At 45.1% G+C, this 27,128-nt stretch overlaps 1 protein-coding gene across 4 annotated transcripts in view; it reads right to left on the bottom strand.

Moving 5' to 3' along the window:
* Positions 1-27,128, bottom strand: part of NECTIN1 (nectin cell adhesion molecule 1) — a 239,712-nt gene that overhangs the window by 27,035 nt on the left and 185,549 nt on the right. For 2 of the 4 annotated variants that reach the window (XM_088455813.1, XM_088455817.1), the window contains exons 6-8: positions 22,060-22,207; positions 17,540-17,627; positions 711-832 (exon numbers count right to left, since the gene is read on the bottom strand). In XM_088455813.1, the coding sequence (XP_088311939.1) occupies positions 711-832; positions 17,540-17,627; positions 22,060-22,207 (358 nt within the window). The remainder of the gene's footprint in view (positions 1-710; positions 833-17,539; positions 17,628-22,059; positions 22,208-27,128) is intronic. The other 2 variants (XM_088455814.1, XM_088455816.1) reach the window with 1 other exon arrangement.

Raw genomic sequence — 27,128 nt, 5'->3', positions numbered from 1 at the left:
AAAGCTGAGAGAGAGATAAAATTATAACAAATACATCGACAACCAATCATTTTCTAACTATCATTTTTAAAGTACAGCCTGCAAAAAGTAAATTGGAAGCTGATTGGTTAGTACTTTATCTCTCACAATTTTCTCTCTCCCCCAGCTTTGATGCATAGGCCCATTGGAGTATACACTTTCATATTTGATGGAAGGATAAATTGAGAATGAAAGCTTATGTTGATAGGCTCCATTTATCCCCATATCAAGTAAGGTTAGATAAACTGGTGGCTGTGGTCTGCTTTTCTGTTTTCTCCTTGGATGAAGGAAAATTCAACACCTCTATTTTCATCGTGGATTTGATACAGACAGAAGGGTGGACTTTATTGTGTCAACACATTACACTACATATGTCTGTTGTATTCTATTCACACATATAAGTTATTGTTTGATCAACTTGTGACGATACAGCTTATGACAATTGTTTTGCAGTAATACTTATGTTAAAACTGTAAACCAGACTTTAATTTTGACAATTAATTTGAAAGGTGTCTGTTAATTTATAAGTGTTACATTGAAGTAAATATACAGTACAGTAAAATGTCTAAGTGTATGTTTGGTTGGTTAATAATACATAGCATAAGGTACAGTAGGTACACAAATAGACGTGCAATACCAAAGCAGTTAATTTCTGTGGCTATAAGTTTTATTGGATGTAGTTTTCTACATACATGTGTCTTACCCTCTGATCACAGTAGGGGGCACTGTCTGATGGTGACATATCGTAATACGGAGTCTGTATGGGCAGCGTAATTATCTCCTCCTCTGCTTTCACAGGGTCCAGGTGTACAACCTGAAGAGGCAGTGACACACATACACACAAATACAGGCACAGGCTGTTATTTCATCATAAACATGGCAGCGTTCCTCTCTTCCACCCTAGATTGAAACTGTTAATATAGTATCCAGTAACTGCAGAATGTCTTTTTGGTTTGTTAACAGCTGGAGGTATTTAATACTTTCACGATTAGAGCACATTACGCAGATTTTGTGTGTTGGTCTCTAATTGAGAATCATTTTGAACTTCTTGGTGTACTGTACCTTAGTAAATTCCCCATAGACATTGGGCCAAATGTACTGCTAAGCGCTCACATTTTCTAAACTCTCACGCTATTACATTTGTCCCCTTGTTTACTTTAGAAGCATAGTAAAATAAGTAACTTAATTTTCCTTGCATTTTATAGAGTAAAACAGGCAACATTAGCAAATAATGGTCCTGATTTTTAGTAACACGCAAAGCGGATGGAAGTCCAGACGGGCGCTGCAGCCAGAGTTTATCCATATGTTCATGCGAGTATCTACACTGGTTCCAGCAAATTGCTGCACTGCTCACTGATGTTCCATCTGCAGCTGCAACCATCATCACAGGCATTGGTCCATGTGTAGTCTCTGTATGGGACCCCTCATCTCTAAATAACACCTATCATTAGCCCCACATCGAAATCCCAACGCCCAGCATACCAAACGTAGGTTAGCCGGGCATCGTAACATGTTAGCCGCGAAGGGGGGGGGGGAGGGTTAGGTTTCGGCACTCCTGGGGGGGACTTAGGGTTAGGCACCCCCCCAGGAGGGTCAGGTTTAGGCTAGGGGAAGAGGGGGCCAGGCTTAGGCACAACCGGGGGGGGGGGGAGGTTATGGTTAGGCACCCCGCCGGGAGGATTAGGTTTAGGGTGTGGGGAGGGGGGCTAGGGATAGGCACCACGGGGGGATACTTAAGGTTAGGCACCACCCCCGAGTCTTAGGGTTAGGCACCCCCAAGGGAGGGTTAGGGGGAGAGAGGGGAAGGTTAAATATACTTATGAGCCAGCATCAGGATTTTAATCTGTCGGGCTTCTCTCATTGGGATTTGAACCGGCGGCTTGTAATACCCAACTCGTGCAGCGCTACTGCTGAGAACGCAGATATCCAGAGAGGTACGTTTTTTAAGAACATGGGTGCAGGGTGTGCACCCCCCAGCCAGGGGCCTGTGTGCACTGCACACCATGCACCCATTATAGATACATTTTTACAAATACACCATGCAGGGTGCAAGAGACCCAACAGGAATAGGCGGCCCTATGCCATACGCATGTCTCAGCTAGCACGGAGTTCTGGCTACTCACTCTAATGAAACGGTTCTCTTGCGGACATCAGCAAAGTAGCTGCCCAGCTGACTTCCAGAAATTCCCATTTTATGGACAGATTTTCATCACAGAACCGTCCGGCTCAGAAATGATCGGAGATGCGCAAAGTTGTGTGTATTCGCCATAGTGCATATTTGCTAATATTCGCTAGATGCTGCCGCAAACAACAGAGCTGCGTGAGACTCAGAACCAGGCCCAATATATGCCAGCTTTGTCATTAATCTGCCCTATTTACTTTTACCTGGTGCAATCCTAGAAATGTACCCTCAAATTTATCTACAAGTTTTCTTCATTATGGTAATACCAGAAATCAGTTTGCTGTGTATGGTTATAAATAAGAGCAGATTTTAGTTTTACTTTTTATTTATTTATTTACTTATTATTTATTTATTTTAACTAGAAAACCTGTCTTAAGGAGCGTACACACTACACGATATGCTCCCTGAGCGATATCGTCTAGTGTGTCCCCGGCAGGGTGTGCTCAATGTCGTTCATGACATTGAGCACACCCGCTGAATGATATTATTAACGATATCGTTCAGCGCCGGGCTCTTTCCCCCATTCCCCAACATGCAGCAACCTGACAATATCGTCAGATTGGCCTATATGTTTACCCGATGAACAATAATGACGAACGACCCATGGGAATGCGCATCGTCGTTATCGTTCATCGCTTTGGTGTTAAAAATGGACGATAAAGTGGACGACTGAACAATAACGATATCGTTATAGTTCAGTCGTCCACTTTAATCGCCCAATGTGTACGCAGCTATAGATTTTTCCTATCCATAAAGTTGCAGCAGGACGGACTCCCATAATCCTGGGGAAATCACTGATGAAGTCACTATTGGGATGTAACAGGCCAGGGGCTTTTTAATGGAGATAGGGAGCTGTGTACAGTCCCACCCCCCTTCCCCCATGATCATTTGCATCTCCCAGAAGAAAGCCAAGACTTTGTCAGAGTACCAGAGTGTTTGCTTGCTCTTGTTCTGGTGTCATTTTTATGAAGATATTGCCAGAAAGACAACGTCGCTGACCTCAAGTAAAGGGATCCCTGGGCCTCTGTACAATCCAGCCCATTATAGATACACCACGGGGAAGTCTAGTTTTCCTCTTTTGTGCAGTAAATAGGGGCAGATTTGATTACCGTGCGGGTAAAGCCGCGGTTAAATGCCCAGGGCTATTCTGAGATTTTTGCTGGCAGCTGCTGAGGCTGCAAGGAAAAATCTATGTTAAGCGCAACCTCTGGGGCTGAACACGCGGAGATTTGGGACCTAGTTAAATAGGTCGGGCTGACAATTAGCCCGCAGCTAATTGAATCTGTCCCATGGTGTTCTGTTGGGGTATATTTACTATAGTACAGGTTTTTAGAAGTGGAGATGTTGCCGTAGCAACCAATCAGATTCTACAGTACTTATCATCTAGGATCTTATAGAAGGTAATAGCTAGAATATGACTGGTTGCTGTGGGCAACATCACCACTTCTAAAAACCCGCACTTTAGTAAATATACCCCAACTGAACACGATGGGACAGATTCAATTAGCTGCTGGCTAATTGTCAGCCCGGCCTATTTAATTAGGTGTCAGAGCTGCCCAGAATACCAATGATCACCCGTTTGAGCGATTTATTGCTGCTGTGCATGCGCGGAAATTCCTAAGGACTCTTATGGTGCATGTATTACACAGAGTGCACGCACAAAGGCATATCTCCCAACATGACCCTCTCCAGGAGGGGCACAATGCTCTGGTCCTGGACTTCCCTGGTAAGAGGTGGGGCTGCAGCACAGTTCAAAATTCAAATAGGGGAGCTACACCAACTGTCATTTCACACACTGCCAAACATCACTGGCTGGGGACTCAATGGCAGTTGGTGTGACTCCCCTATTTGAATTTTGGACTGTACTGCAGTCCCACCTCTGGAGCCGCCACCAATCATAAGTTACCAGGGAAGTCCAGGACCAGAGCATTGGGTCCCTCCTGGAGAGGGTCATGTTGGGGTTATGACAAAGGCGCTGCTGTGATTGAGACACGCTGCATCAGAGAACTGAGTGCTGGGTGTTCCTGCGCAGTGACTGGGAGGTGGCTAACAGATGCACAGAGATGGTCTGCTTTATGAGCGTGTTATGGCGGTGTCACAGTTCATGTTGGCCAATCACTGCAGTGGCAGGATGGCTGATACAGATGCCAATGGCGGTTGTCTTTTGACCACAGTTTTTGTTTTATATATAGATATACTGTGTATATCTATATATATATATATATATATATATATATATATATATGGTTAGATTGATTTCAAACTGATTATTACCATGCATCATGATCATTTAGGTGCTACACATACTGCAATATGGAACAATTTGTACAATGTTACAGGGTATATAATTCGCTTTTATTTAATGGTTACATAGAAATCACATAGCTAAATATAGTGGAGTATGTCAGCTTAAAGAGCACCTGTCATCAGGGGAATTTAGCAATTTTAATTAAGTACATAAAGGATTCGGGTCCTTGTAACCCACCCCCTCTCCAAAAACCTATACATAGTTCAATTATCTCCCCTCCAAGCCTTAGCATATACACAAGAAGTTGTATGACCAGCATATTAATATACATTATTTAAATAGGTAACTGCGCTGAAATGAATCTCTGTCTGTGAGGCGTTATTTGTCTGGATGTTACTCCAAGCTCCTGGAGTTGTAGCTGTCCAGCCTCAAAGGAAATCACATTTGCAAAAGATAGCCCAGTGCTGCAATATAAAACTAGACCAGTGATAATAAACAATTGAATCACAAAGAGAATCATGAATTCTAAAGGTGCCCATCCTCTAGACGATTAAATTGAGCAATTGAACGATAACGATATCGTTATCGTTCATTCGTTCATAAATCGTTTGCAGAAATGTCTAAAACGACCTTCGGGAATGCATCCGTTTGGCCAGCCACCTCCCCACCACGCCTACAAAACGGTGCGAACTGTCGATCACCATCGACAGCCGCCCCTTTTGTAGTGAGCCCCGGAGCGAGAGAATTTCTCTCTCACTCCGGGGCTTGCGCACGCGCAGTGCAGCCACTGCGCGTGCGCAGGGCCTCAACATGGACCCGCTTGCGAGCGGGTCTGAATGAGGCCCATAGTCTAGTGTGTACCCAGCTTTACTGTTAATCTAACACAAATAAAGTAGTCAGATTCTGTTAATTATAGTTCTACTGTTGTTGGAATTGCGCAACCTTTAAATATATTAAAGCAGTTGCTTTGAATAAATGAAAAAAACATGTCAAGAAAATTAATTTCAAAAATGACCCAGAGCCATCAAGTTAATTTGAACCCCATCCTACCCTACTGCGACTGAACACACATCTCACTGCATTGTGTTATTATTGTTACATCTCAGAGCCCAGTATGCTTCTAATTGACACATTTCTAAAGGGCAATTAATTCTTGAAGTTGACAGCAAGCAAGTATTTCATATAACCATCTATTGTGAGTGTTGGATTTTATAATTGCTTGATTAATTAAGGGCAAATTAATCTCTGCAGAATTTAATTATTTCTATTCATTTTTATATTCCACAGGTGGATCATGTATTATAATTATGGTGTTTGATCACCACAAAGGATGCATTGGTAAAATGATTAAAAAAAGTACGACAATTATCTTTGTACAGTACCCTAGGTGGACAGAGTGCTACAACAGGTGAGCTCCATCTAGTTTGTTAAGTCCTCTTATGTCCTGTGTCTCTGGTGGAGATGTATCAAATCTTGTAAAGTGGACAAGTTGCTCCATAGCAACCAGATTCTAGCTACAAATAAGCTACTACAGTGGTTCTCAAACTTGGTCCAAAGGTCACACTTTCCAGGTAACCCAGCAGGTGCACAGGTGTATTCATTACTCACTGACACAGTTTAAAAGATCCACAGGTGGAGCTAATTATTACACTTTCGATTCTGTGAGGAGACCTGGAAAACATGCACTGTTTGGGGTCCTGAGGACTGAGTTTGAGAACCTGTGAGCTACTACAATATAGAAACTTCTTTACTTGACCTCTTAAGAACGTTTGATACAGTTTGTCCCCCTGAATAGACCATATCTTACAAATAGTGACAATTCTGTCAGTTTCATAATTAACATTTTTAAAGGAGCAATTTTCAAAATGCATCACATTCACAACATATCTGGGTATAATTGTCATTAGAGGTTCCTTATACCCCTTTTACACTAGCAGCAATAACCCGCGTTACTGCACAGTGTAAAAAGGCAGGGTTGAAATAAGCCCAGCATATGAACCTCGGTCACGAGAAGGGTTGAACGCGTGTTCAACCCGGCTCGTGATGCATTGTGCACGGGTAACCCGTTGAGATAATCTCCAAGCGCCGGCTCAACATGTGATCCAAATGGTGTCATCTTGCCACCTGTCTGCAAGAGGTCTCAGCTGGGCCTCACCCGGGATGGGCGCCTGAACAAAATCCGGGTGTGACCCGGCAGTAAGATGGAAAATAGTATTACATGCATTTGTGCATTCCAATGTGCATTTTAAAATACCTTAGTATGGCACCAAATGTCCTTAACGATCCACCCTGTGTATTATAAGGTGCAAATTTCCACTCTACTCTCAGGAGACCCTCTGCCAGCATGTAGTGTAGGAGCATGTAGTGTAGGAGCATTTAGTACAGGAGCATGTAGTGTAGAAGCAGAATGTAGAGTAGGAGCAGCATGTAGTGTAGGATCATTTAGTATAGGAGCATGTAGTGTAGAAGCAGAATGTTTTGTAGGAGCAGCATGTAGTGTAGGAGCAGTATGTAGTGTAGGAGCATGTAGTGTAGGAGCAGTATGTATTGTAGGAGCATGTAGTGTAGGAGCATGTAGTGTAGGAGCAGCATGTAGAGTAGAAGCATGTAGAGTAGGAGCAGCATGTAGTGTAGGAGCATGTAGTGTAGGAGCAGAATATAGTGTAGGAGCATGTAGTGTAGGAGCAGTATCTAGTGTAGGAGCATGTAGCGTAGGAGCATGTAGCGTAGGAGCAGTATGCAGTGTAGGAGCAGTATGCAGTGTAGGAGCATGTAGCGTAGGAGCATGTAGTGTAGGAGCAGTATGTAGTGTAGGAGCATGTAGCGTAGGAGCATGTAGTGTAGGAGCATGTAGTGTAGGAACAGCATGTAGAGTAGGAACATGTAGAGTAGGAGCAGCATGTAGTGTAGGAGCAGAATGTAGTGTAGGAAAATGTAGTGTAGGAGCAGCATGTAGCGTAGGAGCAAGTAGTGTAGGAGCATGTAGTGTAGGAGCATGTAGCATAGGAGCATGTAGTGTAGGAGCATGTAGTGTAGGAACAGCATGTAGAGTAGGAACATGTAGAGTAGGAGCAGCATGTAGTGCAGGAGCAGAATGTAGTGTAGGAAAATGTAGTGTAGGAGCAGCATGTAGCGTAGGAGCATGTAGTGTAAGAGCAGTATGTAGTGTAGGAGCAGTATGTAGTGTAGGAGCAGAATGTAGTGTAGGAGCATGTAGTGTAGGAGCAGTATGTAGCATAGGAGCATGTAGTGTAGGAGAATGTAGCGTAGGAGTTTGTAGTGTAGGAGCAGTATGTAGTGTAGGAGCGGCATGTAGAGAAGGAGCATGTAGCGTAGGAGCATGTAGTGTAGGAGCAGTATGTAGTGTAGGAGCAGCATGTAGAGTTGGAGCATGTAGCGTAGGAGCATGTAGTGTAGGAGCAGCATGTAGTGTAGGAGCATGTAGTGTAAGAGCAGTATGTAGTGTAGGAGCATGTAGTGTAAGAGCAGCATGTAGTGTAGGAGCAGTATGTAGTGTAGGAGCATGTAGTGTAGGAGCAGCATGTAGCGTAGGAGCATGTAGCATAGGAGCATGTAGCGTAGGAGCAGTATGCAGTGTAGGAGCATTTAATGTAGGAGCATGTAGTGTAGGAGCAGTATGTAGTGTAGGAGCATGTAGCGTAGGAGCACGTAGTGTAGGAGCATGTAGTATAGGAACAGCATGTAGAGTAAGAACATGTAGAGTAGGAGCAGCATGTAGTGCAGGAGCAGAATGTAGTGTAGGAAAATGTAGTGTAGGAGCAGAATGTAGAGTAGGAGCAGCATGTAGCGTAGGAGCATGTAGTGTAGGAGCATGTAGTGTAGGAGCAGTATGTAGTGTAGGAGCATGTAGTGTAGGAGCAGTATGTAGTGTAGGAGCAGAATGTACTGTAGGAGCATGTAGTGTAGGAGCAGTATGTAGCATAGGAGCATGTAGTGTAGGAGCATATAGCATAGGAGCATGTAGCGTAGGAGTATGTAGTGTAGGAGCAGTATGTAGTGTAGGAGCAGCATGTAGAGAAGGAGCATGTAGCGTAGGAGCATGTAGTGTAGGAGTAGCATGTAGCGTAGGAGCATGTAGCATAGGAGCATGTAGCGTAGGAGCATGTAGTGTAGGAGCAGTATGTAGTGAAGGAGCATGTAGCGTAGGAGCAGTAGCGTAGGAGCATGTAGTGTAGGAGCATGTAGTGTAGGAGCAGCATGTAGAGTAGGAGCATGTAGCGTAGGAGCATGTAGTGTAGGAGCAGCATGTAGTGTAAGAGCAGCGTGTAGTGTAGGAGCAGAATGTAGTGTAAGAGCAGCATGTAGTGTAGGAGCATGTAGTGTAGGAGCAGCATGTAGGGTAGGAGCATATAGTGTAGGAGCAGCATGCAGTGTAGGATCATTTAGTGTAGGAGCAGAATGTAGTGTAGGAGCATGTAGTGTAGGATCATGTAGTGTTGGAGCAGCATGTAGTGTAGGAGCATGTAGTGTAAGAGCAGCATGTAGTGTAGGAGCATGTAGCAAAGGAGCATGTTGTGTAGGAGCATGTAGTATAAGAGCAGTATGTTGTGTAGGAGCATGTAGCATAGGAGCATGTAGTGTAGGAGCATGTACCTTAGGAGCATATAGTGTAGGAGCAGTATGTAGCATAGGAGCATGTAGTGTAAAAGCAGCATGTAGCGTAGGAGCATGTAGTGTTAGAGCAGCATGTAGAGTAGGAGCATGTAGTGTAGGAGCATGTAGCATAGGAGCATGTAGCATAGGAGCATGTAGTGTAGTAGCATGTAGTGGAGGAGCATGATGTAACGTAGGAGCATGTAGTGTAGGAGCAGTATGTAGTGTAGGAGCAGCATGTAGAGTAAGAGCATGTAGCGTAGGAGCATGTAGTGTAGGAGCAGCATGTAGTGTAGGAGCATGTAGTGTAAGAGCAGTATGTAGTGTAGGAGCATGTAGTGTAAGAGCAGCATGTAATGTAGGAGCAGTATGTAGTGTAGGAGCATGTAGCGTAGGAGCATGTAGTGTAGGAGCATGTAGTATAGGAACAGCATGTAGAGTAAGTACATGTAGAGTAGGAGCAGCATGTAGTGTAGGAAAATGTAGTGTAGGAGCAGAATGTAGAGTAGGAGCAGCATGTAGCGTAGGAGCATGTAGTGTAGGAGCATGTAGTGTAGGAGCATGTAGCATAGGAGCATGTAGTGTAAGAGCAGTATTTAGTGTAGGAGCATGTAGTGTAGGAGCAGTATGTGGTGTAGGAGCAGTATGTACTGTAGGAGCATGTAGTGTAGGAGCAGTATGTAGCATAGGAGCATGTAGTGTAGGAGCATATAGCATAGGAGCATGTAGTGTAGGAGCATGTAGCGTAGGAGTATGTAGTGTAGGAGCAGCATGTAGAGAAGGAGCATGTAGCGTAGGAGCATGTAGTGTAGGAGTAGCATGTAGCGTAGGAGCATGTAGCATAGGAGCATGTAGCGTAGGAGCATGTAGTGTAGGAGCAGTATGTAGTGAAGGAGCATGTAGCGTAGGAGCATGTAGCGTAGGAGCATGTAGCGTAGGAGCATGTAGTGTAGGAGCAGCATGTAGAGTAGGAGCAGGTAGCATAGGAGCATGTAGTTTAGGAGCAGCATGTAGTGTAAGAGCAGCGTGTAGTGTAGGAGCAGAATGTAGTGTAAGAGCAGCATGTAGTGTAGGAGCATGTAGTGTAGGAGCAGCATGTAGGGTAGGAGCATATAGTGTAAGAGCAGCATGTAGTGTAGGAGCATGTAGTGTAGGAGCAGCATGTAGGGTAGGAGCATATAGTGTAGGAGCAGCATGCAGTGTAGGATCATTTAGTGTAGGAGCAGAATGTAGTGTAGGAGCATGTAGTGTAGGATCATGTAGTGTAGGAGCAGCATGTAGTGTAGGAGCAGCATGTAGTGTAGGAGCATGTAGCAAAGGAGCATGTTGTGTAGGAGCATGTAGTATAAGAGCAGTATGTTGTGTAGGAGCATGTACCATAGGAGCATGTAGTGTAGGAGCATGTACCTTAGGAGCATATAGTGTAGGAGCAGTATGTAGCATAGGAGCATGTAGTGTAAAAGCAGCATGTAGCGTAGGAGCATGTAGTGTTAGAGCAGCATGTAGAGTAGGAGCATGTAGCATAGGAGCATGTAGCATAGGAGCATGTAGTGAAGTAGCATGTAGTGGAGGAGCATGATGTAACGTAGGAGCATGTAGTGTAGGAGCAGTATGTAGTGTAGGAGCATGATGTAGCGTAGGAGCATGTAGTGTAGGAGCATGATGTAGTGTAGGAGCATGTAGTGTAGGAGCAAAATGCAGTGTAGGAGCATGTAGTGTAGGAGCAGCATGTAGTGTAAGAGCAGCATGTAGTGTAAGAGCAGCATTTAGTGTAGGAGCATATAGTGTAGGAGCAGAATGTAGTGTAGGAGCATGTAGTGTAAGAGCAGCATGTAGTGTAGGAGCATGTAGCATAGGAGCATGTAACATAGGAGCATGTAGTGTAGGAGCAGCATGTAGGGTAGGAGCATATAGTGTAGGAGCAGCATGCAGTGTAGGAGCAAGTAGTGTAGGAGAAGAATTTAGTGTAGGAGCATGTAGTGTAGGAGCATGTAGTGTAGGAGCAGCATGTAGTGTAGGAGCATGTAGTGTAGGAGCATGTAGCATAGGAGCATGTAGTGTAAGAGCAGTATGTAGTGTAGGAGCATGTAGTGTAGGAGCAGTATGTAGTGTAGGAGCAGTATGTACTGTAGGAGCATGTAGTGTAGGAGCAGTATGTAGCATAGGAGCATGTAGTGTAGGAGCATATAGCATAGGAGCATGTAGTGTAGGAGCATGTAGCGTAGGAGTATGTAGTGTAGGAGCAGCATGTAGAGAAGGAGCATGTAGCGTAGGAGCATGTAGTGTAGGAGTAGCATGTAGCGTAGGAGCATGTAGCATAGGAGCATGTAGCGTAGGAGCATGTAGTGTAGGAGCAGTATGTAGTGAAGGAGCATGTAGCGTAGGAGCATGTAGCTTAGGAGCATGTAGCGTAGGAGCATGTAGTGTAGGAGCAGCATGTAGTGTAAGAGCAGCGTGTAGTGTAGGAGCAGAATGTAGTGTAAGAGCAGCATGTAGTGTAGGAGCATGTAGTGTAGGAGCAGCATGTAGGGTAGGAGCATATAGTGTAAGAGCAGCATGTAGTGTAGGAGCATGTAGTGTAGGAGCAGCATGTAGGGTAGGAGCATATAGTGTAGGAGCAGCATGCAGTGTAGGATCATTTAGTGTAGGAGCAGAATGTAGTGTAGGAGCATGTAGTGTAGGATCATGTAGTGTAGGAGCAGCATGTAGTGTAGGAGCAGCATGTAGTGTAGGAGCATGTAGCAAAGGAGCATGTTGTGTAGGAGCATGTAGTATAAGAGCAGTATGTTGTGTAGGAGCATGTACCATAGGAGCATGTAGTGTAGGAGCATGTACCTTAGGAGCATATAGTGTAGGAGCAGTATGTAGCATAGGAGCATGTAGTGTAAAAGCAGCATGTAGCGTAGGAGCATGTAGTGTTAGAGCAGCATGTAGAGTAGGAGCATGTAGCATAGGAGCATATAGCATAGGAGCATGTAGTGAAGTAGCATGTAGTGGAGGAGCATGATGTAACGTAGGAGCATGTAGTGTAGGAGCAGTATGTAGTGTAGGAGCATGTAGCGTAGGAGCATGATGTAGCGTAGGAGCATGTAGTGTAGGAGCATGATGTAGTGTAGGAGCATGTAGTGTAGGAGCAAAATGCAGTGTAGGAGCATGTAGTGCAGGAGCAGCATGTAGTGTAAGAGCAGCATGTAGTGTAAGAGCAGCATTTAGTGTAGGAGCATATAGTGTAGGAGCAGAATGTAGTGTAGGAGCATGTAGTGTAAGAGCAGCATGTAGTGTAGGAGCATGTAGCATAGGAGCATGTAACATAGGAGCATGTAGTGTAGGAGCAGCATGTAGGGTAGGAGCATATAGTGTAGGAGCAGCATGCAGTGTAGGAGCAAGTAGTGTAGGAGAAGAATTTAGTGTAGGAGCATGTAGTGTAGGAGCATGTAGTGTAGGAGCAGCATGTAGTGTAGGAGAAATGTAGTGTAAGAGCAGCATGTAGTGTACGAGCATGTAGCATAGAAGCATGCAGTGTAGGAGCATGTAGTGTAAGAGCTGCATGTAGTGTAGGAGTATGTAGCATAGGAGCATGTAGTGTAGGAGCATGTAACATAGGAGCATATAGTGTAGAAGCAGTATGTATCATAGGAGCATGTAGTGTAAGAGCAGCATGTAGTGTAGGAGCAGCATGTAGTGTAAGAGCAGCATGTAGTGAAGGAGCATGTAACATAGGAGCATGTAGCATAGGAGTATGTAGTATAGGAGCATGTAGTGTAGGAGCATGTAGTGTAGGAGCATGTAGCGTAGGAGTTTGTAGTGTAGGAGCAGTATGTAGTATAGGAGCAGCATGTAGAGAAGGAGCATGTAGCGTAGGAGCATGTAGTGTAGGAGCATGTAGTGTAGGAGCATGTATCGTAGGAGTTTGTATTGCAGGAGCAGTATGTAGAGAAGGAGCATGTAGCGTAGGAGCATGTAGTGTAGGAGCAGCATGTAGAGAAGGAGCATGTAGCATAGGAGCATGTAGTGTAGGAGTAGCATGTTGCATAGGAGCATGTAGCGTAGGAGCATGTAGTGTAGGAGCAGTATGTAGTGTAGGAGCATGTAGTGTAGGAGCATGTAGCATAGAAGCATGATGTAGCGTAGGAGCATGTAGTGTAGGAGCATGATGTAGTGTAGGAGCATGTAGTGTAAGAGCAGTATGTAGTGTAGGAGCATGTAGCGTAGGAGCATGATGTAGTGTAGGAGCATGTAGTGTAAGAGCAGTATGTAGTGTAGGAGCATGTAGTGTAGGAGCAAAATGTAGTGTAGGAGAATGTAGTGTAAGAGCAGCATGTAGTGTAGGAGCATGTAGCATAGGAGCATGTAACATAGGAGCATATAGTGTAGGAGCAGCATGGAGTGTAGGAGCATGTAGTGTAGGAGCATGTAATATAGGAGCATATAGTGTAGGAGCAGCATGCAGTGTAGGAGCATGTAGTGTAGGAGCAGAATGTAGTGTAGGAGCATGTAGTGTAGGAGCATGTAGTGTAGGAGCAGCATGTAGTGTAGGAGCATGTAGTGTAAGAGCAGCATGTAGTGTAGGAGCATGTAGCATAGGAGCATGTAGTGTAGGAGCATGTAGTGTAGGAGCAGCATGTAGTGTAAGAGCAGCATGTAGTGTACGAGCAGCATGTAGCGTAGGAGCATGTAACATAGGAGCATGTTGTGTAGGAGCATGTAGCATAGGAGCATTAAGTGTAGGAGCATGTAGCTTAGGAGTAAGTAGCATAGGAGCATGTATTGTAAGAGCAGCATGTAGTGTAGAAGCAGCATGTAGTGTAAGAGCAGCATGTAGTGTCGGAGCATGTAACATAGGAGCATGTAGCATAGGAGTATGTAGTATAGGATCATGTAGTGTAGGAGCATGTAGCGTAGGAGCATGTAGCGTCGGAGCATGTAGCGTAGGAGTTTGTAGTGTAGGAGCAGTATGTAGTATAGGAGCAGCATGTAGAGAAGGAGCATGTAGCGTCGGAGCATGTAGTATAGGAGCATGTAGTGTAGGAGCATGTAGCGTAGGAGTTTGTAGTGTAGGAGCAGTATGCAGTGTAGGAGCAGCATGTAGAGAAGGAGCATGTAGCGTAGGATCATGTAGTGTAGGAGCAGCATGTAGTGTAGGAGCATGTAGCATAGGAGCATGTAGCGTAGGAGCATGTAGTGTAGGAGCAGTATGTAGTGTAGGAGCATGTAGTGTAGGAGCATGTAGCGTAGGAGCATGATGTAGCGTAGGAGCATGTAGTGTAGGAGCATGATGTAGTGTAGGAGCATGTAGTGTAAGAGCAGTATGTAGTGTAGGAGCATGTAGTGTAGGAGCAAAATGTAGTGTAGGAGAATGTAGTGTAAGAGCAGCATGTAGTGTAGGAGCATTTAGCATAGGAGCATATAGTGTAGGAGCAGCATGCAGTGTAGGAGCATGTAGTGTAGGAGCATGTAACATAGGAGCATATAGTGTAGGAGCAGCATGCAGTGTAGGAGCATGTAGTGTAGGAGCAGAATGTAGTGTAGGAGCATGTAGTGTAGGAGCATGTAGTGTAGGAGCAGCATGTAGTGTAGGAGCATGTAGTGTAAGAGCAGCATGTAGTGTAGGAGCATGTAGCATAGGAGCATGTAGTGTAGGAGCATGTAGTGTAGGAGCAGTATGTAGTGTAGGAGCAGCATGTAGCATAGGAGCATGTAGTGTAGGAGCATGTAGTGTAGGAGCAGCATGTAGTGTAGGAACATGTAACATAGGAGCATGTTGTGTAGGAGCATGTAGCATAGGAGCATGTAGTGTAGGAGCAGCATGTAGAGTAGGAGCATGTAGTGTAGGAGCATGTAGTGTAGGAGCATGTAGTGTAGGAGCAGCATGTAGTGTAGGAGCATGTAGCTTAGGAGCATGTTGCTTAGGAGCATGTAGTGTAGGAGCAGCATTTAGAGTAGGAGCATATAGTGTAGGAGCATGTAGTGTAGGAGCATGTAGTGTACGAGCAGCATGTAGTGTAGGAGCATGTAGTGTAAGAGCAGCATGTAGTGTCGGAGCATGTAGCATAGGAGCATGTAGTGTAGGAGCATGTAGTGTAGGAGCATGTCGCATAGGAGCATGTAGTGAAGGAGCATGTAGCATAGGAGCATGTAGTGTAGGAGCATGTAGTGTAAGAGCAGCATGTAGTGTAGGAGCATGTAACATAGGAGCATGTAGTGTAGGAGCATGTAGTGTACGAGCATGTAGTGTAGGAGTATGTAGTGTAGGAGCAGTATGTAGCATAGGAGCATGTAGTGTAAGTGCAGCATGTAGTGTAGGAGCAGCATGTAGTGTAAGAGCAGCATGTAGTGTAGGAGCATGTAGTGTAGGAGCATGTAACGTAGGAGTATGTAGCATAGGAGCATGTAGTGTAGGAGCATGTAGCGTAGGAGCATGCAACATAGGAGCATGTAACATAGGAGCATGTAGTGTAGGAGCATGTAGTATAGGAGCATGTAGCGTAGGAGCATGTAACATAGGAGCATGTAGTGTAGGAGCATGTAGCGGAGGGCATGTAGCATAGGAGCATGTAGTGTAGGAGCTTGTAGTGTAGGAGCATGTAGCGTAGGAGCATGTAGCGTAGGAGCATGTAGCGTAGGAGCATGATGTAGCGTAGGAGCATGATGTAGCGTAGGAGCATGATGTAGCGTAGGAGCATGTAGTGTAGGAGCAGTATGTAGTGTAGGAGCAGCATGTAGCGTAGGAGCATGTAGTGTAAGAGCAGCATGTAGTGTAGGAGCAGCATGTAGTGTAAGAGCAGCATGTAGTGTAGGAGCAGTATGTAGTGTAGGAGCATGTAGTGTAGGAGCAGCATGTAGTGGAAAAATCTTCAGGGATGCACTGTGCAGAGGTTTACACATCACATGAACATCTAATCCACAGGTTCTCAAACTCGGTCCTCAGGACCCCGAACAGTGCATGTTTTTTAGGTCTCCTCACAGTATCACAAGTGAAATAATTAGCTCCACCTGTGGAACTTTTAAAATGTGTCTGTGAGTAATGACTACACCTGTGCACCTGCTGGGTGACCTTCAAAACATGACCTGTATGGGGTCCTGAGGACCAAGTTTGAGTTTGATCTAACCCTCTACCACATTTCTATTTCTCTCTTAAAATACTGCTTGCTAGGATATATTTACTAAAATGAATTAGAGAGTGTGGGAGCATCAGGACCTTAGTTTGTTATAGTGCCCCAAATAACACACTTCTTCATCTCAGTGTAACACTGAGTAGCAAAATGGCAAATTAATAAGATGAGACCCTGATACCCCTTTCACACATACCCAGGATTTTGCCAGTGCACGCACTCTGACCTAGGTCTACATTATGTATCAAGGGGCTAACCTGGGTTGAAGTCTCGCTCGCTGATGCTTCCCGGTTGCTTCATCACGTGATGGCTGGTTGCAGATGCAGACTTGATTTCTTTTATCACTATCTCCCAGAAGAAGGCCTGAGACGCTGAAACACGTTGGGGCATTACACCAGTAACAGTAAGCTTAAGGAACACCTTGAAAATCCTGATTCAGATAAAAGAAATCAAGTCGGCATCTTCAACCAGCCATCAGGTGACGAAGGAACCCGGAAGTATCAGCGATCCAGGAAGACGGGACACAGACGACGAGCCGGCAAGGATTAGGAGCGGATGTCTGGAGCGCATTACAGAGGTTAGCCTCCATCTGGAGGGGGTGCCCGGTCATTGGTTCATTTGAACCCTAGCCGTTACATAACCTCCCAAGGCACTGACTGGCCCCCTCCGAGTCATGGGTCCCGGAGTGTGTCTGGCAACAGATACACTACCGGGCGTCCCGTATTAAGGGAAGTGTGTCTAGCCAGGAGGCCCTCTTAAATGCCCCAGTACGCCAGCTCCCTACCTACGAAGACCATCCTGGGCACCGTTCAAAGTTTTAAGTTTGAAATTAGGGAACTATTCTGCTATTGACATTGTTATAGTCAGACGAGCGGGATGCCACAGTCTGCTTGGACATTCATTATTTCGATTACCCTGGACCTTTTCTTATTATATACATAAGAGACTTTATCCTTCAGATCCCGCACACCCCCTTCATCTCCCACCACATGCTTAACATTTGTGGGGTGCTACACTTCCCCCATCTGTTAATGATATATCGTTCAGTGTGGGCTCAATGTCCACTGCACAATATAATGAACGATTGTACGATAACAATGTTATTATTGGTCAAACGTTCATTATACCGTGCAGTGTATATGCGGCAATAGAAGCTGATTGGTTGGTATTTTATCTCTCTACACTTTATCTGTTTCCAAGTTTTGATACAGTACATGTCCCCCAGAGATTGGTGTTTTATATACCTGCCCACACACACTTCCCTATGCACATTAGCACATGCTGTGCTCAGTATAACATGGAGATAATGAAGTACTATACTGCACAACTCCTGCATTAGTCAGTGTTCAGGCATAGGTTTGGTACCTGAATATCATGAGCTGTTAGGTGGGTCTTCATCTCGGATTTTTTCTTTGGTGGGGGAGCAGGTTTGTGAGAGGGGGGAAGATCTACCCTACGGATAGAAAACAGCATGATAAGAATGGGGAATGTTTAGAGCATCAGATTATTTCTAAGTAATAATGGGGCAGAAGTATGAAGCGCTGGAAAGTGATAAAGTGCAGAGTGATAAGTGACCAACCACTCAGCTCCTAACTGTCATGTTACAGGTCGTGCTTGAAAAATGACAGTTGGGAGCTGAGTGGTTGGTCGTTTATCACTCTCCACTTTATCACTTTCCAGAGCTTCATACATCTGCCCCAAGATGTGATGGAGGAGGCCACACGATGAGTGCTTTAATATAAGCCACACGATTCAACAAAATCTGCATCAATGAAATCACTTCACGTTTATATATAGAAGGATATTGAATCTGGCAGCAACACTCCTGTCACTGACTGGAGAAGTACTTGCTCCGGCGCCTTCCTAAGGGAGTATGCACACATAATATATACACAGTATACATAATAATTGTGTAAGGCTGTCCCTTCTCCTCAACGTGCAAGCCACGATGGCTCCCACTGTAACGTGACGGGGGATGGAGAGGACGGCAGAGAGGGGGAGGAGAAGAGCTGAGGGGGCAGAGACTGACTGGGTCTATAAAAAAAAATAAATATATATATATATGTGTGTATATATATATATATATATATATATATATATGTATATATATATATATATATATAAAATGCCCACTTGAGACCAGTAGCACACATCATAGTCCACATTTGCAGAGTGCAAGGCATATAAATGGTCGTAATGAATAGAAAAAAATAAGCCAGCACATCCTCTATCAAATGATGATTTTTACATGATGATAATGTAAAATATACAAAACATTAGAAATCCATTGGAAATATCAGCCATTCCATAGAAACTGGTAACAATAGGTCAAGGCATATAGGAATCAATATAGCAGTATGACCAAGTCAGAGCAGTGCATTTCAGCCAAACATTAGAGGCCATGCAATATACTCATCCATGTGCAGTAAGCGGTCACAGGTCCCCATGCAGCATTGCACGCCCAGGGCATGCCAGAGGCCCTGATTCAGAGCCGGACGCTCTTTGTGAGCGCTAAATCTGAATCTGGGCGGCTGGTTTTTTTTTTAGGCCGGCCTCCAGGCCACTCGCTAAGCTGTGTGTGACCACCCACAGCTTTTGCAAGTGGCCAAGTGATGGTCGCGACCATCGGGCTTGCGATGAGACCCTTCTAGTAGGGTCTCGTTCCCGAGCAGGAAGCTCACTACTGACATCACAAGTGATGTCAGTAGGGCCGCCCTCAAATGGCAGGCGTCCCCTTCAGGAACGCCTCCGTTTTACCAGCCACCCCACCTCCTCGCCTACAAAACGGGGCGAATGACAGCCGCCCCGTTTGTAGCGAGCCCCGGAGCGAGTGACATCAACCCGCTTGCGAGCTGGTCTGAATCAGGCCCAGAGCCCCTAAATATTTCCCTCCCCGGTCAGTGCTGGACATGGTGTCGTTTAAATCCTGTCTTAGCATCCAGAGTACTATGTGTAGTCAGGTACTTTTAATGGAATTCTTTCTCTACTTAAATAAAAGTCTCCTCTGAGTGTTTTACTCTAATACTCGCAACATCTGATCCTTTGGTGGCTTTACTTTCTTTTAAGTTAGTCAGCCTAGCTTCTAAACGGACACTGTTTATTTCTCTTTTTAGAATGTTACTTAATCCTCCACTGTGCAGCCTGTACCACAGTACTAAGTAAACTTTAGTCCATACTTGCCGATATTCAGCTCCTTCCTTCCAGGAGGGAGCTGAATGTCTGCATACAGTGGGGGGCGTGGCCGGGCAATGATAAAGTATTGGGGGCAGGGCCGGGGGCGTGACCGTGCGATCGCATCATCGTGGCACCGCCCCCTCATCACAATTCCGAAATTAATGGCATTTTGGAGCAGGGGCAGGGCCACTATGACACAATTCATTGCAAATCGCATCATCGCCCTCCCCGCTGCGGGGGTTTATATCCTTACTGCGGGGGGGGGTCGGCGGGTTGGCTTGCCTGCCTTTCCGAGGGGCCGGGAGCGACACCCGATATTGGGAGGCTCCCAGCCAAATCGGGAGGGTAGGCAAGCCTGCTTTAGTCAGTTCCTGAAGGTATTCCTGGCTATTGGATTTGCCTTGTGCTCCAGTATGATGAACTGACAGACTTCCTTCCACAACATAGGGGGGTATTCAATTTGGAGTGAAAAGTCCGGACTTTTCGCATGCCGGACTTTTTGCTCCACATCGGAGGTTTGGCAGGGGATAAAGTATTGGGCGCATGCCCGTTTATCCCTGTATTCAATTCCAGAAGCTGCGGAGTCGGGACCTGGTGGAAAGGTAATATAGAAAAAATCACCCCCCTAAAGATGTCCAGACATGGGGGATCACTATGGGTACCCCCCTTTTTGCCTGCTGAAGGGAGTCGGGGTTTTTAAATAGCCGCGGCAGGTGCATAAATGCGTCTTTCAAGAAGGGGTGAAGAATAGCACTTAGCTTATTTTTTGGGGCAAAATAACTATGCCCATCAAATTTGGGGTACATGAAAATGGGTGTAAGCATATTTATAAGTCCCTTAAATGATTTATTAAAATTCTTCAAAAATGCACCTGCAGCTGCCACCCGCAATGAAGAAAACACCTGCCACATATATGGGGACCCCTCAGGAATAAATTGCGCTACTTTAGAAGTTTGTCCCACAGCATTTTGTTTTTTCCCCAAAAATAAAAGTCAATTTTTTGGGGCCTTCTGACGATTTTTTTTTTTTTTGACACAGATAACTTTTAAAGGACACTCCCAGGGGTGCAGGCTATTTTTTTTTTATGCCTGCACCCCTAAACCCCAATTCTGCAATTTTTTTCGCCATGTAAAACATGGTGAAAAGTTATCCCTGTTTTTTAATAAAGACTTTTCGCACCGGCGAAAAGTCTTTGAAATTGAATACGGGGATAATTCAAACAGGCGAAAACTACGTCATCCCGTTTTCACCTCAAATTGAATACGGCCCATAATCTCTGGGTGACAAGCATTAGTTATAAATCTTGAAGGTGTACGTTCTAAGCAGCTGCCCTCTTACACATTGCATAAGCCTCTACCTGCATGACTCTGTGTGTCTGATGGTATGGTCACACAGCCTGCTTGCGTTTTACTATCTTTTTCCTCAGATGTCAATCGGGTCCTGTGATTATTACTGTTGTATTAGAATAGCTCTCCCCAGCTAATGGAAGTGGGGTATGCCATTCTGCATAGAATCTCGCTTAGCTCAATTTAGCCTATAGACCAGTGATTCCCAACCTCAGTCCCCAAGGCACACTAGCAGTCCTGGTTTTAGTGATATCTGGGCCTGATTCAGACCTGGTCGCAAGCGTTGAGTGCTTGCAACCGGGTCGATGGTGGCCCACAGCGCATGCGCACGACGGAGCCGGCTCCATCGTGCGCATGCGCGAGATCCGGCTAGTGACGGGCAATCCTTTGCTCCGGGTCTCGCACCAAAGGGGACGAGCTGTAAATATTGAGTGAAAGCTCACCCCCTTTGGTGGGCGGGCCAGGGGGGGTGGCTCCCCAAACGGAGGCGTTCCCATGAGAACGCCTGCCATTTGGGGGCGGTCCCACTGACATCACGAGTGATGTCAGTGGAGAGATTCCGGTTCTGTTAGAGCCGAAATCTCTCTGGGGCTTGCGGCCACGAGACCCTACCACAAGGGTCTCGTCGCAAGCCCGATGGTTGCGATGGTCTCGACCATCGCGACCTCAACCTGGCCGCTCGCTATAGCTGTGGGTGGTCACCCACAGCTATGCGAGAGGCCAGGAGGCCGCACAAAACAAAAAAAATGCCCTGATTCAGAGTGTCCGGATCTGAATCAGGACCTCTATGCTTAAGTACAGGTGGTCAAATCAAAATAACTGAGGTACTAATTATGTCACCTGTGTTCAAGTGTGGCTATCCCTAAAACCTGGACTGTTAGTGTGCCTTGAGGACCGTGGTTGGGAACCCCTGCCATAGACAGTCTATTTCCTCAGTGGCTGTCTTAATATCATGACTGGTCAGCATACTAGATATGAATAGTCATCATTATGCACTTGATGATGAAGACCTGCCTTTGCAACATGCATTGGAATGAATAGTTAATTTCCTAGAATTTGTGTGTTAATCTCGTATAGTCCTACATTTACTGTACTGTATGTGCTACAGCGTGTGTGACGTGCCAGCCACTTCCTGTGAGTAACAGGAGTAGTTACATGGAGTCAGATCACTGTAAGCAAGTCAGCACCTATATTAATGATCTTGTGGAAACATCTACAAAGCACAGCAAAGGTATCTTAGACAATTGTTTTAAAAATGTTCCCATACAGTGTACAATGTATATATTCACAGCTAGGAAGGCTACACATAATACAGTAACTGACATACATTTCTTTCTGTGTCTGTTTGTCCAGTTCTACACTCACATATCGCTGTCGGTGTCCGATCGTTGTTTCTGCTTTTTCCTCCGTACCAGAAACGCGCTGACTGCCGCTGTGATAATGAGTATTACTGCCACCACGACACCGAGGATAACCAGCATGCTTCCGGTTAGTCCCTGTGGTAGGGGCTTATCTGAAACAAGTAGCATTAAACACACAGTGTAACATACTGTAACCAGGCTTCCAACAAGCCATTGCTGCAGAGCTAATTATCACAGTTACAATTCACAGATCATTTCATAGTTTAACAAATACATACTGTTTCTTAAGTAACACTCATTCTTCATCACTAATGAAATATTGGGGTCTATTTACTAAGCTGTGTTAGGAGATAAATTGAACGGTGATAAGGTACCAGCCAATCAGCTCCTAACTGCCATTTTTCAAACACAGCCTGTGACATGGCAGTTAGGAGCTGATTGGCTGGTACCTTAACACCGTTCACTTTATCTCCTAAAGTAAATAGACCCCTAGATCTATTTATTAAATTAACTCACTACATTATGGGGCAGATCCACTGGCTGTGAGATTTGCGCTCTGACCTAGTGCATTAATAATTAGAGGACATCGCATGGTATTTTAGCAAATAAACTTGGTGCAATTCAATTAGAACCTTCAAATCGTGGCCATCACATGGGTCTCTTCATGGGTATCTCATGGGTATGACGTGTTAATTCTGCAATGAGCAAACTATGGGATGTGCATGAAAAAGTGGGAAAATCATCCTGATCCCCCAAAAAGTGGTAAATAGGATAGAAAGTGGCCATAAGAATAGTGTAGGAGGCTCTTAACAGCTATAAGAAAAGTTTTGGAGACTTTTATTAATAAATGGAAAATGACAGCCAACTTGTATTTCAGCAACAGAAGTATTTCGAAGTGTTGGGGTACATTTAAATGCCTCTTTGGCGCTGATTCTGAGTTGGGAATAAAGGAAAAGAAGCAGGTACAGTAACTTTGCAACAGGACAAACCATACTGCAATGCCGCCAGGGGTCGGGGGGGTGGTTTAGGGCAAATACATTTGTGTATTTTGCATGCAGGATAAATACCGGCTGCTTTTGCATGTTGTACAGCTTTACTTTTACACTAAAATTTAATGTAGATTTGAGTTTGGATTCCTACGTCTAAAAAGTATATTTACTAAAGGTTGATGTTGATTGATTTCAAATCGGTGGAAATCGATCAACATCCACGTTGTGTTTCTGGGGCTAAATCACACATTTACTAAGAGACAATTTCAGATTAATGTCTTTAAGTATTAGTAAACGTGTGGTTTAGCCTCAGAAGCCCAACATCGATATTATCGATTTTGGGTGTGTCTTAATGCACACAGCGGCGGTATTATATCACCGCAGCCGGCGGGTGCCTCTGTACGAATACCATCAGCTGCACATTATCATAAAGACACTAGGTGATATGTCGTCCGATCCGGAGGAATAGAGTGAGATATCGGGCACACTGGGGGTCATTCAGACCCGCTCGCGAGCGCAGGACGCTCGCAAGTGGGTCGATGGTGCCGAATTGCGCATGCGCACGACGGAGGGAGCTCTGTCGTGCGCATGCGCGAGACCCAAATAACGACGGCCAAGCCGTCGTTATGGGTCTCGCACCAAAGGGGGCGTGCTGTCGATGGTGAGTGACAGCACTCCCCCTTTGGTGGGCGTGCCAGGGGTGTGGCTGCCAGACGGAGGCCGGCCCCACTGCCGTCTGTCCGGCCCCACTGACATCACTAGTGATGTCAGTGGGAGTGATTTTGGCTCTGATAGAGCCAAAATCACTCCAATGCTTGCGGTCACCGAGACCCTACCGCAGGGTCTCGTCGCAAGCCCGATGGTCGTGATGGTCTTGACCATCGTGACCATCATCATGGACGCTCGCTATTGCTGTGGGTGGTAACCCACAGCTATGCGAGCGTCCATGAGGCCGCTCCAAGTTGAGGGAGGGCCCTTATTCAGAGCGAGCGCTCTGGTCAGAGCATCCGGCTCTGAATCAGGCCCACTGTTTAGTGTGTACCCGCTATGTCGCTGACGATGCGCGCTCCCATGCAGGTCCGACAGGCGATATTGTTAGCGGGGGCCATTCTGCCGAATGCAGCATGTCCCCCATCGTCGCTCCTTCGCTGCTGGCATCGGCAAGTATGTACGCACTTGCCGATGCCGGCACCCCCCACCAGGTCCCGTCGCTAACGAGGTCGTACACAGTAGACATCATCTAGTGTGTACCGGCCTTAAGTGGCAGTGAAGGCTTCACACTTTTAAAAGTATTTCAGGTACTTCAAGTTTATCTTGTACAGGTTTTTACTTACACAATACTTTAAGGATTTCTTTTACACCAGCTTAGGGCACAACATAAGGGAAAGTGCATACCCTACTGTAAACTAAAGCTCAAAATGTTGCCACACTAATTAACAGTAGTCTGATGTATATATTTAGAGATGAATATATGAATGCACAATTAATGTAGGAATTTACCAAGTCTTAATGATGGAGCTTTTAAGTGCCCTTACAATGCTCACCATTAAACCATTGTGTATCTCCTCCCAGGAAAGTAATATATATTTCATCAAGTCCTGAAGTTTGTTCATAGGCTTCACAGAATAACATAAAACTGTCTAGCCTATACAGCACATTCAATAGGCACAATTAAGTGCAGGACATACAGCGGCTGAATTTGAAAATGATGTTGTATGTTTCATGCGCAGTGTCAGATTACCCTGGAGAAGTCTTTCGCAAATATAAAAGATTCCTCCAAAATGCCAGGGATGGCGATTGTTGCTACCGCTGTCCCTGGGGGTTCAGTTTAGTACATAGCGGGGGTATTTTTATTCAAGATGAAAATATCCACTACGATCCAGAATCAGATTGTTAATAATCGAGGTAGTGCCATGATTATTAATACATAGCCCCATAAAGAAACACAGTGGTACAAAAAATGTTTTGACCTCTTATTCCTTTATCTCCCACACACCTTTGAACCTTTTATTGTTGCAATATTTCACTGATGTTATAAAAATCATTTTAATGAAAATAATAGTTATATTTTATTTTAAGTCCACCAACTAAAAACAACATTCTACTTTTCCTTTTTTTGTCATGTCTATACTAGTATTTTGGACCCATCATTTGCTGAGTCACAAGCACAGAAAGTGCTTAAAAAATGTCAGATACTATATATAGAGGTTATTTAATATAATTTCCATGTAGACGTATCTAAACACCAGTCTAGTAGGGCACTATTCACCAGTACCTGACAGGCATTATCAATCTTTCATTCTAGCTTCCCTCATTTCGGCATGTAAAAGATATGTTTATTGTTTTACCTAAGCTAATGGCCACCATTACATATCAGATACAATACTACACAACAGTGATATGCGGTGAGGTCGGTGGCTAGGGAGGTACACATGGAGATGGGTCTAAGTGCTGGGAGCTTGTCTACTCACTGTAACTCTCCCCTCACTACACTAAGCTTCAGTGTCCATTGATTAACCTATCTGCATCACTGTATCTTCTCTTGCTGCTGCTGACTGAGCTCTGATCTCTAAACACTGCAGTGAACTTCCTGGTCACATGACACATCCAAGGTGTCAATCAGTGCTCAATGCACACTCCCCCATACTCAAAGGCATGCCTCTACTAGCGCTCTTTCTGTGCAGCTTACTGCCCGTGGTGTGGCCCCGCCCCCAGCTCTGCAAGCAGTGTGTGACTATACAGAAGCGAGGCTGAGCTGTTGCTGCCTCATCTCTCGTCTCCCTGCAGTCCCAGGGAGCTCCACAAAGCTGGTGAGTGTTAACTATAAAAATTATTACAATAAACAAAGAAGATGTTTATAAGTTAAAAATATCTTCTTTGTATTATTCTAATCATTTTTATATCAAATCTCAGGAGTATGACAGGGGAGGCTCTGCCTCCTTTGCCTACCCTGACTGCATGACCCTGCTACCCAATTATTTGTTACATCTTTACGAAGTGCTGTTATGTAGCCGCTAAAATACAAACATTTTATAGCAACTTCTGTAATGTCTGTTTAATTGGTTTTATATCTCTATAAGGATCGCTCATCCAGCCATCCAGGACATGCACTTGAACTGTAAGTTGTTTTTTAACAGAATTAAACTGGCTGACATACACATTTACTTTCAGCAGCTGGGCCATTTAGTCTTCATTTGCCTTACGGAGAAACCGCATAAGGCATAGCTTATGCCAGTGACCTAACTATAACGTAACCTTCCTTTGGCAAACATGACTGAGCCATCTCAAGTACTTGTAACTAAAGAAGAATAGATGAGGATTCTGAAAGAGCTTCCCTGATGAACAGCGAATTACACATATGAGAAGATGTTACATGTAGTATGATCGAGCTGAAGGATACAATGAAACGCAGAGTTAGGCAGTAGACTTTGATATACTGTATTTTAACTCCGTTATCAGAGCAGCTATGGAAATTTGCAAACATACAAATGTACAAAATTGTCCAGCTCTACTATGAACGAGTCTCACGGTTCACAGTTAAGTCAGTAAGTGCGGCCAGAGTGGGGGGGTGCAGATGCTACCATGGTAAGGACTGTGGGCCTGATTCAGAGACGGACGCTCTGAAAGAGCGCTCGCTCTGAATCAGGGCATTTTTTTTTTTTTTGTGACCACCCACAGCTATTGCGAGAGGCCAGGATGAGGACAGAAACCTCACATGGAGCCCTTCTGCTCCACGGGAGGTTTCTGTCCTCCCTGAGCTCGCCTGTCGTCATGCGTTCTCCTGCTGCGTTTCTCAGGGTCAGGGGGCAGGGTGTTTTTAATGGTATTGATCAGAAATCTCTTGTTAGTGCTGGCGAGACCATTGCGACCATCGGGGCTTGCGACAAGACCCTTGTGGTAGGGTCTCGTGGCCGCTAGCCCCAGAGAGCTTCCGGCTCTAATAGAGCCGGAAGCTCTCCCACTGGCATCACTGGTGATGTCAGTGGGGCCGCCGACAAACGGCAGGCGTTCGCTTGGGAACGCCTCCATTTGTGAAACCACCCCCCGCCACGCCTACAAAACGGGACGAGCTGTCAATCAACAT

The sequence above is a fragment of the Taudactylus pleione genome, unplaced genomic scaffold (assembly GCF_031769625.1).
Source record: "Taudactylus pleione unplaced genomic scaffold, aTauple2 ptg000671l, whole genome shotgun sequence".
Taxonomy (NCBI): domain Eukaryota; kingdom Metazoa; phylum Chordata; class Amphibia; order Anura; family Myobatrachidae; genus Taudactylus; species Taudactylus pleione.
This window is presented reverse-complemented; position numbering and strand designations above follow the sequence as displayed.